This window comes from Monodelphis domestica, chromosome 1 (assembly GCF_027887165.1).
Source record: "Monodelphis domestica isolate mMonDom1 chromosome 1, mMonDom1.pri, whole genome shotgun sequence".
Lineage (NCBI taxonomy): Eukaryota > Metazoa > Chordata > Mammalia > Didelphimorphia > Didelphidae > Monodelphis > Monodelphis domestica.
Genome location: NC_077227.1, coordinates 383,727,770 through 383,744,359, shown reverse-complemented (window position 1 = coordinate 383,744,359; position 16,590 = coordinate 383,727,770). Strand labels below are relative to the sequence as shown.

The 16,590-nt window shown below is 35.9% G+C and overlaps 1 protein-coding gene across 3 annotated transcripts in view; it reads right to left on the bottom strand.

Annotated features, from left to right (window-relative positions):
* SFXN1 (sideroflexin 1) overlaps nt 1-16,590 on the bottom strand; it is a 47,695-nt gene that overhangs the window by 18,583 nt on the left and 12,522 nt on the right. For all 3 annotated transcript variants that reach the window (XM_007474040.3, XM_056811595.1, XM_056811594.1), the window contains 2 exons: nt 15,856-16,026; nt 14,951-15,049 (listed from right to left, as the gene is read on the bottom strand). In XM_007474040.3, the coding sequence (XP_007474102.1) occupies nt 14,951-15,049; nt 15,856-16,026 (270 nt within the window). The remainder of the gene's footprint in view (nt 1-14,950; nt 15,050-15,855; nt 16,027-16,590) is intronic.

The window sequence follows — 16,590 nt, the reverse complement described above, 5'->3', positions numbered from 1 at the left end:
AAGAAGAACACATATATCACACTCACATAATAAAAAGTATTACAATATTTTCTCTAATTATGGAAAAAAATAAGCAAAATCCAATTAATGGCACAGCAATCTCTTGTCCTCCTATATCTTTCTCAAATATCAATTAACAAAAATTTATTGAGTGTCTTCTATATGCCAGGCACTGGGGTTATAAGAACAAAGAATGAAACAATCCTTAGGGCAAGGACTTCATGTTCTAAGTAGTTCAGTACTAGAGATATTGAATGTGAGATAGCTTTGGAATATCTAGTTTTAAATATGAACTAAGAAATTAGTAATAAGGGTGTTAGGCACATGGGAGAGAGGGACTGGAGACATTTTGCAGGATGTTCCAAAAGTCTTTGTATAGTTTAAAGATATATATACATATATTCACATACACACATACATATGTGTATATAAAGAAGAGAAAGGGAAGAGGAGAGGCAAGGGAGAGTTTAAGATTAAGAAAGAGCAAAAGGGAGAACAAGCAATTAGGGGACAGTGAAAGTGAGAGTGAGTGAAAAAACAAGAAAATAATGTACTGAGTGTGAATGAAAATGTGAATAAGCAATATATTGCATAAGCTCTTTTCTCTTTTTTCCAACACCTATTATGGGGCATTTAGCACAGATGGCTCTTGAAAAACATTTGACTAAATATAGAGGCACTTAAAAAATATTGAGTTGAACATTTTGTAGCACATTTGAAAAGTCTTAGAATTATACCATTAAAGTAGTCAAGATCTACTGTACTACATTAAAGTGGTTGCCTAAAAAAAATGTATTATCCTTTTTAAAAAAATTGAGTCAATGACCTCAAAAATCTTTTAGCTCTAGACCTATCATTCCATTTTAAAGGAGATATATAATTTCATGAATTAATAGGGTAAAGAATAATAAGCCTACAGTGTTCTAATTTGGCATCCTTCCTTCCACATTTCTACAAGGAGCTAAACTATATCTTTTGAAGGAAAAAAATGGAGCTATAAATTAAAAGTTGAGGAGAATTTTGTGTCCAAATGAGGGAGGTGATCATTCCACTAGACTCTGTTCTAATCAGATTATATCTAGTGTATTGTACTTAGCTTCGGGATTCATATTTTAGCAGGGACTTTGACAAGTTTGTGGGTAACAAGAAAAGGAAGTAGAGAAAAGAGGATTCTAAAGATTAGTTGGAAAAAGAATGGTGAGGTTATACCCATAGAAATAATGTCTTAGCAGTGGCTAGGCATCACAGTGGATAGTGCCAGGCCTAGCACTGGGAGGACCTGGGTTCCAATCTGGCTTTAAACACTCTCAAAATGTGTGACCCTGGGCAAGTCATTTTACCCCATTTGCTTAATTTTCTGTCTTAAAAGTTGTTATGAGGTCAGAAAGTAGGGTTAAAAAAATAAGAAAGAAATGAAGTCTCAGAGGGTAACATGACTTCTGTCATCACACATTTAAAGGGTTGTTATGTGGAAGATCAACTAGTTTTGTTCTGATTAAATCAAGAGATAGGATAGGCAACGGAGAGTCAAATTTGAGGTCTATATAAGAAAAAAAAACTTTATTTAAAAAAATCCTAGCACTCCAGTGATTCCTTTTGATATAGATGTGACCCTGGTTCCTAGAACAGTAAGCCAGGAAGTTCGGGAAGACTCTATTATATTGGAAGGTCTTCAAATACAATCTTTGGAGCAGGCTGAACTTGTCTTCCAAGAACCAGTCTAGTAATGGGCTGGCTCCTTGGTAATAATTAGGCCATAACAATCCATGAAGCAAAGATAACCAAAAAAATGATCCTTAAAACCACATAGTCCCCTTTTACTGCATTTGTGAATAGAGGAGTATTAGGAAAGGAAATAGAAGGTATTAATACTATTACAGATAATCTCTATATTAAGTTAATTATTGGTACTCTAAAAATAGATCTTTGTCTATTAACTAATAAGTTGAAACAGTACCAGAAGGAGTAAAAAATGCCAATTTTTTAAAAACTCCAAACTTATGTTTTAGAATTGGCTTCAAGGCAGAAAAGTGGTATGGGTTAGGCAATTGGGGTTAAATGTCTTGCCCAGGGTCACATAGCTACAAAATGTCTGAGGACAAATTTGAACCCAGGACCTCCCATTTATAGGCCTAACTCCCTATCCACTAAGTCACCTAGCTGCCCCTAAATCATATTAAGTTTCATTGCAAGTTTCACATAAATGAAACTAACATAAAGGAATTGGTAAGAGTTGGTCTTATTGTGTCTATGGCTTTAATGTTTTAGATGCAAAGAAAGGCACAGGTGAGAATTCAAAAAATTCAAAACCATATTATAAAGTATGATCTTGGATTAAGGAATGAGGGAAGCCAAAAAATTATGAATGACAACAAAGTCTGTATCTCCTCCAATTAAGTCATATCTGCTCTATGTTTCTATTTCTCCTTTCACTCTTTTAAACTATCTGAAACCAGGCTTCCAATCCCATCATACAATGGAAAATATCCTCTCAAAATTGTCAATCATCTCTTAATAACCAAATTTAATGGTCTTTTCACAGCATTTGGACTCTGCATTATGTCATTAATGATTGCCTTCCTCTCTTTGATATTCTCTCCTTTTTAAGTTATCATTAAGCTCTTTCTTGATTCTCTTCATATCTGTCCAATTGTTCCTTCTCAGTCTCCTTTGCTAGTTCTTTAAATAAACTGGATATTCCCTAACACTGTATCCTGGGTCTCCTCCTCTTTTCACTCTATTCTCCCTTAGTCAATGATCTCATTAACTCTTGTGGTTTCAATTATCTCTATGAAATGACTTCCAGATCTATATATCCAATCCTGCTCATTTCTGAGCTAGTAACACATCTCCAATTGCCTTTTGAATACTTTGAATTGGCTGTCCTATCAAAAAACCCTCAGTATTTCAAATGCAGAACTCATTTTATTTCCCCTCTAACTCTCCCAATTTCTCTATTACTACTGAGGATATCACTATAATCTCAGGTACCCAGGCTTGCAAGCTTCATAACATCTTCAACTCCTCACGTTCACTCAAGCTACATAATATGTTGCCAATTCTAGTCTTTCTATCTTCACAGCATCTCTTATATATACCTTATTTTTCCATTATTCACACTGCTACAACTTCAATTCAAGTCTTCATTACTTTTCACCTTTACTATTCACCTAACTAAAGACCATGCCTCAAGATTCCCCACTCAAATCCATCCTCCACTCAGCTAACAAGGTGATTTTTCTAAGGTAAAAGTCCTCGGATCAAGTCAGTTCCTCTGCTTAATGACCAGTGGCTCCTCTGTTCCCCCAAAGAGCAATATTAAAGTCTTCTGTTTTGCATTTGAAGTTATTTTTATGCTAGGCCCTTCCTTTCTTTATTTAAAAAATTTTTTTTTAATTTTAGTCAATTTTGAACGTTATTCCTTGGTTACAAGAATCATATTCTTTCCATCCCTCCCCTTATAATACCTTCAATTTCTTTTTCTTCTCTAATTGCTACTGCTACTGTTTCTACCACAATGTTAAATAAGAGGTGATAATAGGCATCCTTGTTTCACTCCTGATCTTATTGGGAAGGCTTCTAGTTTAGCCCCATTGCCGATGATGTTTGCTAATGGCTTTAGACATATACTGTTTATTATTTTTAGGAAAGGCTCTTTTATTCCTATGCTTTCTAGTATTTTCAATAGGAATGAGTGTTGTATTTTGTCAAAGGCCTTTTCTACATCTATTGAGATAATCATGTGATTTTTGTCAGTTTACTTGTTAATATGGTTAATTCTGCGGATGGTTTTCCTAATATTGAACTATCCTTGAATTCCTGGTATAAATCCTACCTGGTCATAATTAATAACCCTCGTGATCACTTACTGGAGTCTTTTTGCTAGTATCCTATTTAAGATATTTACATCTATGTTCATTAAGGAAATTGGACAATAGGTTTCTGTCTCCGTTTTTTACCTGCCTGGCTTTGGAATCAGTACCATATTTGTGTCGTAAAAGGAATTTGGTAGAACTCCTTCTTTGCTTATTCTGTCAAATAGTTTAATATTGGGATTAGTTGTTCTTTGAATGTTTGATAGAATTCATTTATGAATCCATCTGCACCTGGGCATTTTTTCTTAGGAAGTTCTTTGATGGCTTGTTCAATTTATTTATTTATTTTTTTGGTATAGGGTTGTTTAGGTATCCTATTTCTTCCTCTGTTAGTCTAGGCAATTTATATTTTTGTAAATATTCATCCATATCACCTAGATTGCCATATTTATTGCCATATAATTGGGCATAATAATTTTTAATGATTGCCTTAATTTCCTCTTCATTAGAGGTGAGGTCTCCCTTTTCATCTTGGATATTATAAATTTGGTTTACTTCTTTCCTTTTTTAAATTAGACCAGTACTTTTGTTGATTTTATTTGTATTTCAAAGTACCAGCTTCTAGTCTTATTTATTGAATCAATAGTTTTTTACTTCAAATTTTATTAATTTCTCCTTTGACTTTTAGGATCTCTAATTTAGTCTTCATCTGAGGATTTTTAATTTGTTCACTTTCTAGTTTTTTAATTTGCATGCCCAAATCATTGACCTTTGCCCTCCCTAATTTGTTAATATATGAACACCAGGATATAAATTTCCCCCTAAGTACTGCTTTGGCTGCATCCCATAGATTTTGAAAGGATATCTCATCATTGTCATTTTCTTCAATGAAATGATTGTTTCTATGGTTTCTTCTTTAACCAATTTTGGAGAATTGTATTGTTTAATTTCCAAATAATTTTTGATTTGCCTCTCCATGTACCCTTACTAAGTATTATTTTCATTGCATTGTGGTCTGAGAAGGTTGCATTTATTATTTCTACTCTTTTGCACTTGTTTGCAATGTTTTTATGCCCTAATACATGGTCAATCTTTGTGAATGTACCATGTGCAGCTGAAAAGAAGGTATATTCCTTTTTGTCCACATATCTACTAACCCTAATTTTTCTAAGATTTCATTCACTTGTCTTACCTTTTTCTTATTCATTTTTTAAATTTGATTTATCTAGTTTTCATAGAGGAAGGTTCAGGTCTTCCACTAGTATAGTTTTTCTATTTATTTTATCCTTGAGCTCCACTAGTTTCTCCTTTAGAAATCTGGATGCTTTGCTATTTGGTGCATACATGTTGAGTACTGATATTTCCTCATTTTCTATACAGCCTTTTATCAGGATGTAATTACCTTCCCTATTTCATTTGACAAGATTTATTTTTACTTTGGCTTTGTCAGATATCATGATTGTGACTCTTGCCTTCTTTTTCACAATTGATGCCCAATAGATTTGGCAACATCCTCTTACTTTTATCCTATGTGTATCTACCTTCCTCATGTGTTTCTTGTAGACAGCATATGGTAGGGTTTTGGTTTCTAATCCACTCTGCTATTTGCTTGTGTTTTATGGGTGAGTTAATTCCATTCACATTAATAAGTATGATTACCAGCTGTGAATTTCCCAGCATTTTGATTTCCACTGCTAGTCCTGCCCTTTCTTCTTTCACTATTTCTTCCTACACCAGTGTTTTGTGTTTAATCAGTCCCCCTAATTCTCACTCTTATTTTACTTCCCTTTCTACCCCCTCCCTTCTTATTCCCTCTTACTTTCCTTACAGTATTTTTAAACTACTCCCACCCTCTCGCTCCCTTGTATTGTTTCCCTCCCCACCAGTCCATTTGTTACCCTTCTACTTCCCTATGGGGTACAAATCAATTCTCTGCCTCAATGTATTTGATTGTTCTTCCCTCTTTGAGTCAATTTCAATGCACGTAAGATTTTAGTATTTCCTGTCTCCAACCTCTTTACCTTTCCAGTGTATGGATTTTCTCCCCCTCCTCCAACTATGTACTTCTTTGTAACATATAAAATTACCTCATTTTGTTTCTTTTCCCATTTCTCTTAGTATTAACCTCTTTTTAAAAACTCTAGTTGTGTGTTTATGTTTATATATATATATATATATATATATATATGCATACATACATCTATATACATATTTATGTCTTGGCATTTCATCCTATAGAGTTTGTCACTGTTTCCTCTAAGTATAATTCTTCTAGCTACCCAGGAGATAATAACAATTTTTAAGAGTTACCAATATCCTATTTTCTTATTGGGATACATTCCCTTTTAACTAATTGGGTCCCTCAAAAAAAGTTTTTGTTTTGTTTTGTTCCCCCCCCCATTACCTTTTGATGATTCTCTTGGGTTGTAAAAAATAGACTCGAATACAGGACTACAATCCCCATGAGCCTTTGCTCCACTTCCCCAGAATGCCTTGTAATCTCACCTGGGCCGAGATCGAGAAGGTATTTAAGCGGATTCAAAGGCTTTTGAAAGGGGTTTTTTGGACTTCCGTTTTGGAGCAGAGGCGTCTCTTCCATGATGTGAGGTTATTTTGTCTAGGCCTCTGGCCTAGGCACATGTTTCTTACTTGTATATTCTTAATCTTTAACCTTTAATAAACCTCTAAAAAATATAATACTCCTTGCAGAGAGAAACTAATTTCTACCTGCCTCAGTCTCCCCATATTCCATAAATTTTAATCTTTACAGTTGGCGACCTAATGGAAAAAAGAACTTTCAGTCTTCTGATTTCTTTTCTGATCTTAAATTCAGTTTTAATATCTAGTACCTAGAAAAAAAAATTTTTTTTTGAGCCATATCTCTCTGGCCAAGGTTTTCTACCCTCGCAAAGCTGCTACAGGCTCCGGACCTGCCCCGCCGCTTCCTGCCTGCAACCTGCAGCCCTGATCGTCCTCACCTGGTACCTGGTCCCGGCCTTGCCCACGCCCGCAGCCACTCCTGCTCCTGGCCTCTCATTAGCCGCTGCCTGCCTATTTCTGCGCCCCAGACCCACAAGCGTGACCCCAGCCGGCTCATCACCCAGATCCTTGGAGCAGATCGCTCAGGACTCATTGCGACCAGCTGGTAACAGTATTGGCCACGTGGGCGGAGGGGAGAGAAGAGAGGGAAAGGAGAAAGGGTAATTTTCCCTTAGGCTAAGCCTCCACGTGGATGGGGGTATTGGCCACAGGGGTATCAGAGAGGGGAAAGAGAGAAAAGACTAGAGAGAAGAAACAGACTTTTCAAACAGAAACCTAAAAAGCAATGGGCTGTTTAAAAGGATTTTTGACTCTTCTGGCAATTTCATTGATTTTGCCTGCCTGTCTGGGAGCAGACTCAGCCCAAAGATTCAACTTTAACTTTGGGGAGGAAAATGGGTGGCCCAGCGAACTGGAAGCCAGGCCCAGAGCCGGGAGGTCTCTAGTTAAAATCTGGCCTCCGATGCTTCCCAGCTATGGGGCCCTGGACGGATCCCTTGAACCCCTTAGCCTAGCCTTTACTACTCTACCTTCGGACAATAGACATTTAAATGGATAATTAAAAACAAACAAACAAAAAAAAAACCCCAAGGAACTTTGAAGAGACTAAAGGCTACATTCTAAGGCATTTCAGACTCCAATGGTTTATAAACATCTCTGTATTCTATTGCATTGTTTTGTTATGGTTTAACTTTGTGATTTTAAGTTCATATATTACTGGATTGAATATTATTCTGTGAACTGAAGGTTGACTGAATTTATTTTGAATGTACTGAGTTTTAAAATTCTGTTGTTTTCCCCCTATAACTGTGTTGAACAAATATTATTGTGAATGAGCCCATATATGAAAAAACAGCTTTTTTTTTATTTTGCTGAGGATAGATGGACTTCAGAACTGGTTATAATTGTATTAACAACCTTTGGAATTTTAATGTGCTAAATACCTCAAATGATTTGATTTTAAGGGTTTTTAAATATGATTTTTGGAATTTTTTTTTAACAATCTAGTTATTTTTGCCTGCCCCTACCACGAGGTAAGGCCCATTACAGTAGCTGAAGTGAAATGTATTTTATAACCCCCAACCTTCCCACATGTGAATGGAAGTTGGGCAGTTAATCTCAGGGCATTTGTATCCCTATAAGCCTCCAAGAAAAAGGAGCACCCCTTTGTTTATGCTCTTCAGCTCACTATTTTACTTCTACCAGAATGATATCTAGATTTCTTGATTATGTTCTTAACCCTAGATGAGTTTTACTTTGTTTAAAAAAATATATATATGTTTATTACCAAGGTTGAAGGATTGCTATGTTTGTAAAAATTGTGACAAATGTCCATCAATTCATAACTTATGTGAAATGTGAAAGCGTGTTTGTTTGCTATTGTAATTAATTGGGCTATTGAGAATTTTGGGGATTTTGATATCTACATATTTGTACTACTGTATTTTTAAAGATGAAAAAATTGTTAACCTTGTTCAATTCATTTGCCTTCTACTCACAGTGATCATGGCCAGATACAAAGAGGAAATGGATCTCATTTTTTGGTGAGAAAGCCTTGCATTTTATATTTTCTTAGCTGACACAGATTGTCAATGATTATAAGCTATATTTTTGAATTTTTTAAAGCTCTTTTATTATTATATTTTTCTTGCATGTGCAATATACTTTTTCAGTTTTTTTTATTATTTTTTCCTCTCCTTTTCATATTTGAAGCACATGTCACCAGTATTAAGATTTTCTTTAACCTTTTGATTTTCAGTGCTACAAGTTTAAGATACATTTGCTAATGCATGCCCTAAAAAGCTTGTGACTATAAAAATGATGCCACTAATTATTTAAATAAATTATGGGACTTTGCTTTATGATTCTGTCTGATTCCAGGACAAGAGATACACACAAGAGCCATTTCATAGGGCCAAAGAAAGGCCAATCTAGAATGGATTGATGCACTTCTAGGCCAATACAAAGGTCTTGAACATAGATGTGAAGACTCGAGGTTACTATGTTTAACATGTGTTAAGACATAGGCTTTCCTTGTATCTACACTCACTCTGAAGATACTCACAGATGAGTATCCCCAAAACCTTGGCTCCTACTTGGCTTCTATAATCTGGTCCCTTTCTTTTCTGCCTCTCATAGTGTGGTACCTTTCTGTAGTCCTGGCACTGACTGGGTAAATGCATCATTACTTAGATCATTTTGATTGGGCCCTGATTGAAGGACCTGTTATAGATTTATTTTTCTTCTACTTGGAATTTTTACACATAAGACTTTGATAGTCTATATTTTCATCCAGAAATTTTTCTTTTCTTTTGGATTTTCTGGTGTCTTTTTAATATCTCTTGCCAATTGATTCATATACCTCATACCTCAGCCATGCATCCCTAACTGATTCTGAATCTTTCAATCACCCACAACACGGGGGAATGTAAAAAATATCATTATTTAAATTGCAAAGTTTAAATTCCTTTTGAGAAGAAGTTTAGGTAAAGAAGATGCTACCTCTCTGAATCCAGAACTGAACTGTTGGAGAAGCCACCATGAAGAAGCCTCCAGACCACAAGTTGCACAAAATTGAACTTTGGGTGTGGTTGATTGAACATTTATTTGTATGTATACTTTTATGCCAAAGGGGACTGCCCCCTAATGGCTTTTTGTCAATGTGTTCAGCAATTATTGGTTTTATTCTTTTTTCTCTTATCCTCACACTATTGTAATCTTTTAAGTTTATTATGTTTTTATGATCCTTTTGGGGAAAAATTAATTTTTCCACAAATGATCACACGGGGGGATGTAAAAAATAGACTCGAATACAGGACTACAATCCCCATGAGCCTTTGCTCCACTTCCCCTGAATGCCTTGTAATCTCACCTGGGCCGAGATCGAGAAGGTATTTAAGCGGATTCAAAGGCTTTTGAAAGGGGTTTTTTGGACTTCCGTTTTGGAGCAGAGGCGTCTCTTCCATGATGTGAGGTTATTTTGTCTAGGCCTCTGGCCTAGGCACATGTTTCTTACTTGTATATTCTTAATCTTTAACCTTTAATAAACCTCTAAAAAATATAATACTCCTTGCAGAGAGAAACTAATTTCTACCTGCCTCAGTCTCCCCATATTCCATAAATTTTAATCTTTACAGGGTTCTGTGTTTGACATCAAATTTTCGGTTCAGGTCTGATCTTTTCTTTACATATGTTTGAAATTCTATTTTATTAAGTGACCATAATTTCCCCTGAAAGAATATAGTCAGTTTTTCTGGGTAGTTGATTCTTGGTTGTAGACCTAGTTCCCTTGCTTTCCCAAATATCATATTCCATGTCTTTCAGTCCTTCAGTATAGATACAACCAGATCCTGTGTTATCCTCACTGTAGTTCCATGGTATCTGAATGACTTCTTCTTAGCAGCTTGTAATATTTTTTCCCTTCTTTTGGTAGCTCTTGAATTTGGCTATAACATTCCTGGGTGTTGTTAGTTGGGGGTTAAGTACAGGAGAAGATTTATGGATTCTTTCAATCTCGACTTTTTCCCTCTTACTCAAGGATGTCAGGGCAGTTTTCTTGGTTAATTTTCTATAGGATGATGTCCAGGCTTTTTCTTTTATCATGGTCTTCCGGTAGACCAATGATTCTTAAGTTGTCTCTCCTGGAACGATTTTCTAAATCTTCTGTTTTGTGAATGGGGTGTTTCATATTTTCCTCACTTTTTTCATTCTTTTGAATTTGTTTTATAGTTTCCTGCTGCCTTGTGAAGTCACTTGCTTCTAATTGTTGTAATATGGTTTTTAAAGACTGGATTTCATGCCTGGTTTTTTGGTCATTCTTCTTCTTCTGGTCTGATTTTCTTTGGAGGTCATCTTTCATCTCCTTTGTCTCATTTTCAAGCTGATTAATTTTAGCTTTTAAGACACTGTTTTATGTTTCCAAATGACTTATCTTGTTTTTTAAGTTCTTTTCCCAGTTGTCTTAAACCTCTCTTAATTGTGTTTTGAATTGTATTTTGAGTTCTTCCAAAGCCTGGGTCCAATTCACTGGAGTTTCTGTGTTTTTGCTTGGTGTTCCTTGATCCTCCTCTGTTACATTTGCTTTGTTCATTGCCTGTATAGAAGCTGTCAATTGTAATTTCTTTTTTCTTTTTCTGTTGTTTGTTCATATTTGCCCCCTTCTTTCCCTACTGTAGTTGCCTTTACTCTTGCTCTTCTCATTATATGTTGGATCTGTGGGTTTGGGCTTTTCTGTTAACCTTCACCATTGGAGCTTAGCAAAGCTCTTAGAACAGTATGTGGGGGAACAGCATTGGAGCTTGAGCTTCCCTGTCCTCTGAAGGCTTGATAAGATTAAGCCCAGCAGAATTGGAACTTGCAGAGCTGGACGTGCCCTGAGATCAAAACGTTGGGAAGGGGGAGATTAAGTTGGCTTGTCTTGGCTGTAACTAGGATGACTAGGATGATTAGGATGCTCGCTCTGTGCTTCTTCTCCAGCTGCTTCCCCACCCACTGCCTTTGTTCAAAGCCTTCAGCCTGGCACGGCTTTGCCTTCAAGGTACTCCCTCCATAGTAGCACCCTTGCCTGCCCAGAGATTCCAGCCACTGCTGGAGACTCCGTACTGTAGGTGGGGGAGGGATCCTGGGACCTTTCTTCTTTCTTCCCCTTAAACCTGAGTGTTCTTGAATTCAAGCTTTTGGGGGAGCATACCTTTTAAGTTGAGTCCAGCAGGAGGGTTCCTTGGCTCTGTCCTGTTGTTAGGTTTGGTTTTCTGTCCCCTAGGAGCATTTGGTTTTTAATAGGTATGGAAGGGTTTTCAGACTTCTGAACTTTCACTGCCTCTATGCTGCCATCTTGACTCTGACACTTCCTTTCTTTTAAAAAAATTATTCTGATATTTTTTCCTTCCAAGAATTATTTTTTAAAACATTCAATTTTATTTTCAGTTCCAAATTCACTCCCTCTTCCTTCCTTTCCCCAACTCATTTAGAACAGAAGAAAAACAACCCATTACTCATATGGGGTGTATGGGGTGCTCAGGGAGGAGTAATATCTTTGGTATGGAGGGCTTGTCATGCCCTCCTAGGGCAGCTCTCCAGCCTCTGACCCTCACCTGACACCGAGCTCTCACTTGTGGCTCCTAGTAGCTGCTAGCATGAGGCAGCGGCCATACCCTGGGTAACGGCTTCAACAGGCCAGCTAAACCTTGTGAGGGTAGCCATCAGGTCGTCGTGAACCCCTGGTGAACTAGGGCTTTGCTCACCCAGCATGTGAAGACTGCTTCGGCTGAACAGACGGAAGAAACCAATAAGAAGGTTCAACGGCTAGATGGCGACGTAGCAAGGCACTGTGGAGTGCTTAGGGCGTGTTGGAGCACAAAAGACAACACGGCCATCCAATGCAGCTGAGGAAGTCTCCAGATGTAATGACTTTTCGTGCCACTGGACCCAGGCTTCCAACGCCGAGAGAGTAGGACTGTCTCTGTGCATCGACTTTTCCACTTAAATCTTCATGCACAAGTGTCTTTGTGCACAAAAACACATAAAGACAATAGTCATCCTCGGTTACCGAGAGACTACTACTACTACTCATATGCTGTCATGAAAAATAAATGTCCACATTGGCCATGTTTGGGGGGGCAAGAGGGGGAAAGAGAGAGAGACAGAGAGACAGCGAGAGACAGAGAGAGAGAGAGAGAGAGAGAGAGAGAGAGAGAGAGAGAGAGAGAGAGAGAGAGAATATTCCACATTGTGCACTGAGTCTATTAGTTCTCTTTCTAGAGGTAGAGAGCATGTTTCATCATGAGTTCTTTGGAATTGTGGTTGGTATAGCATTGATCTTTAAGCCTTTCAAAATTGTTTTTCTTTAGAATATTATTATTATGTGAATTATTCCCATCCTATTCACTTCTCTTTGTATAAATTCCTGCAAGCCTTCTTAGGTATTTTTTCTGAAACATCCCTTTTATTTCTTATAATAATTATATGCCTTAATTTTTTTTAGCTCTTCCTCAATTGATAGGCATCATCTCAGTATTTTTTTTACTATAAAATGAGCTGCCAGTTAATGTACATATGGTTTCCTCTCTTATTTCTTCAGACTACAAATCTAGTAGAGGAATTGCTGGGTCAAAGGGTATGAACAGTTTAATTGATTTGGTAGCACAACTCCAAATTGATTTCAAAATGGCTTAATTAGTGCACAACACCGTTAATAATGTATTAGCATTAGTGTACCTGTTTTCTCATACCCCTCCCAGCATCCCATTTTCCTTTGTTATCATCTTATCCAATCTGATTGGTTAAATTGTATATCTCAGAGTTGCTTAAATTGTATTCTCTAATTATTAGTTAGAACATTTTCCATAAGACTTTTGATAGTATGGATTTATTCCCCTGGAAACTGTCTATTCATATCCTTTGACTATTTATCAATTCTCTCCAAGCTCTTTGATCCTGCTACACTAGCCTCCTTGCAGTGACTTAAACATATCATTCTATCTCTCATATCGATGTCTTTATGCTAGCTGTTCATCGTGGATGGAATGCTTTGTCTCCTCACTTCTACCTCTTAGTTTCCTTTGCATTCTTCAAGATTCAGATCCAAACCTACCTTATATCAGCCTTTCCTGGTCTCTAACTGTTAATACCTTCCCCTCCAAAATTGCTTTCCTATCATTTTTTATATATCTTCTATGTATTTAGTCATTCATATGCTGTCTACTCTATAGTATATACCCTCTTTGAAGTTAGGGAATTTTTTACCTTTCTTTTTTACCTCTCAGTATATATAGCACATTATACCTGGTATATATGAAATGTTTAATAAATGCTTGCTGACTAACTATATAATATGAATATGTTCTTGAAGAAAATAACTGGAATGCATTGGATTTAGAAAATATGAAATAGGATTATAAAAGAAATTAAATTATTATTTTTAACTGAAATGAATGACATGTTACTAATAATCCACTGATATCCTCTTGTAGTCAGGAAAAAAATGGAGGAAGGCCCCTAGCATATTAGGTAGATCCCATATGTCAATCTTTTTTTTTTTAATCCTTATCTTTCATCTTAGAATCAATACTGTGTATTGTTTCCAAAGAAGAAGAGTGGTAAGTTCATTAAGTAATTTGCCCTGGGTCACACAGCTAGGAAGTATCTGAGGTCAGATTTGAACCTAGGATCTCCCATCTCTCGGCCTGACTCTCGATCCACTGAGCTACCCAGCTGTCCCTCCCATTTGGCAATCTTATATAAGAGTCTTAATAAGGATCACACCGCAACAGCAGGTATGGATAGACTGTGACCTGCATCACTGAATAAGATATTTGTAACTAGGAATGTCCAAAAATAGAACCGAGTGCTCTAGGAAGTCAAAGTATTACAGATTTACAATTTAGTAATTTTCCTATTATTAGCCATCTTCAAAAAGATGCTAGATGACTATTTAAAAGAGATTTTGTAAAGATGATTCCTGTTCAAGTATATAATATATTAGATGACTTCTGAGATCCCTTCCAGTTTTAAGATTGTGTGATAAGTATTTATACAATAAGGCTCATAGAGAACAAATTCAGCCAATCTAACAAAATAAAGCAGATCATTTTGGGCTGTTTACCTTCTACTTTTTATTTATTTCTTAGCTGACCTATTTAAAAAATAAAGAAGTCATAAAACTATATCACTATGGTTTCACTTAGTCTCCCAGACATACCTAAAATGAATACTGATCTAATTTCATTCCTACCATCACCATTCTACATAGCTTATGATGGGAGAGTGGATATATTTTGCTAATGTTCATTAGCTTCAGCCCATACATAGGGTGCTGGGCTAGGGAGAAAGGATTAAGAAGCCATAGTAGAAAAGCATTAGTATTATCACAGCTTTAATAAGAGTTATGAAGGCAGGTTGACAAGTGATCTTGACATAAAACAGTGTTTTAGTTTTGTAGAAACCTTTCATTTAACATTATGTAAAAAGATATTCTAAAAAATCAAACTGTAAAAGGGTTCTTTTAAAATAACAAATACAGCATACTGATATATTAGGTATTTTTAACACAGAAAATTAAAAGCTAATATTTATTTCAATAGATTACATATTCTTACCTAACAGTAATAGGGGCATCACCACTCCTGTTTGTATAATTCACAACAGCATTGAAGGACTGGTTAATCCACTGCCAGAATAGTACTGCGGGAGTAGTTCTAGAGGTATAGAGAATGGGGGAAAAGAGGTGAAGAATGGGAAGTAGAAAGAGAGTATAAAATAATCTAATAGTACTTCTTATGGAAAAAAAAGAAAGCTAAGGAATCAAGAACTTTGAAAAAAATAGGTTAAAAAGGTGATTTAAGTGTTTATGGTAGACTTAAAAATTAGTAGAGTTGGCCTGATATTCAAATGTAAAACTTATCTTTGGATATTTCACATCTCCTTTGCATGTTGCTTTGTTTTTCTGGGCCTCCAAAGCTCACTTAAACTATCGTCTATCCAATCAAAACCAGCTCTTAGTTAAACACCTGGTTTCACACTAAGATATGAGAAAAAACTCTTAAGATGTTATACCACCAAGGGGTATTCACATTTTAATAGGGAATCAATGCTTTAAGCCACTAAAATTCATCTTTTTGGAATTTCTGGGTTTTATTGAACCATTTCGTGGACCCAGAAAACCCAATCATATAAGCTCATTTTGCTTTTATGAAAAGTAAATGCCTACAAATAAAAAAAAATGTGATAATGATGATTTTCAGGTAGACTTTTCTCTTTCTCCCTCTCCAAATTCTCCTTTATAAATAAGATTAGATAAAATTCTAACCTCCAACATTAAATAGGATTTAGTAGATTCATTAAATTCAGTAGAAAAAGAGAAAGCATTTTCTAGAGCAACAATTATACAAAAAGAAAAACTAAGTGCACGTGAGAAAAGTAGTACTTTGGTTTTAACTAAATTATACTTTATCAATATGGTTTGTATAGAACTTACTTAAAAGTTGAGTGTTGTATAACTTACCTATAAAAAGTCATCATACAGCCTGTGATTGTCATATTCATAGGAACCTGAGCTGACATTCTTCCTATCAAAATCATCTTTTCACCAGTATCAGGATGAAAAGCTGAATCATAGACATACTTTGCTCTCCACAATTCATTTTCTGTTAGCCCAGGGGATACAATTCCTTTTCTAAAACAAATTACAAAAAGTAAAATTAAGAAGTACATATTATTAACTTAAAATTAATCACCAACAATTACATTATTGTGATGAATTTGGGTAGTCACCACATCCATCAGATTTCTATGTAGTCTACAAGACTTTGGCCTCTATCATTCTTTACTTTTACGGCATAGTTTCCAATATAATTCTTCAATTCACAAGTATCCCTAACTTCTCATTAAAATCACAAAGTACCAATGCTTATGGTGACTTAATTTGTAGTCTTAAAGAAAAAATCTATTTATTATTTCTATAATTATTTATCCTCTGCAATTTGTGTTGTCCTATAAATTATAATAATTTTCATGATGGCTTTTCACGTGGTTTCTCATGGACTGTTACAGATTAATAAAAATCACCTGCATAGGAATATTACCCTAAAAGATGATGAATTCCTTGAAGTTAAGGTGACTCTTGCTGCCCCAACTCCCATCCCAAAGTTCTTCTTTCATTGGAAAATACTCAACAAATGTTTAAATTCAACTGCTGAATCATGTTTTAGATGGCTGGCATGAAGCCCAATTAAGAGGC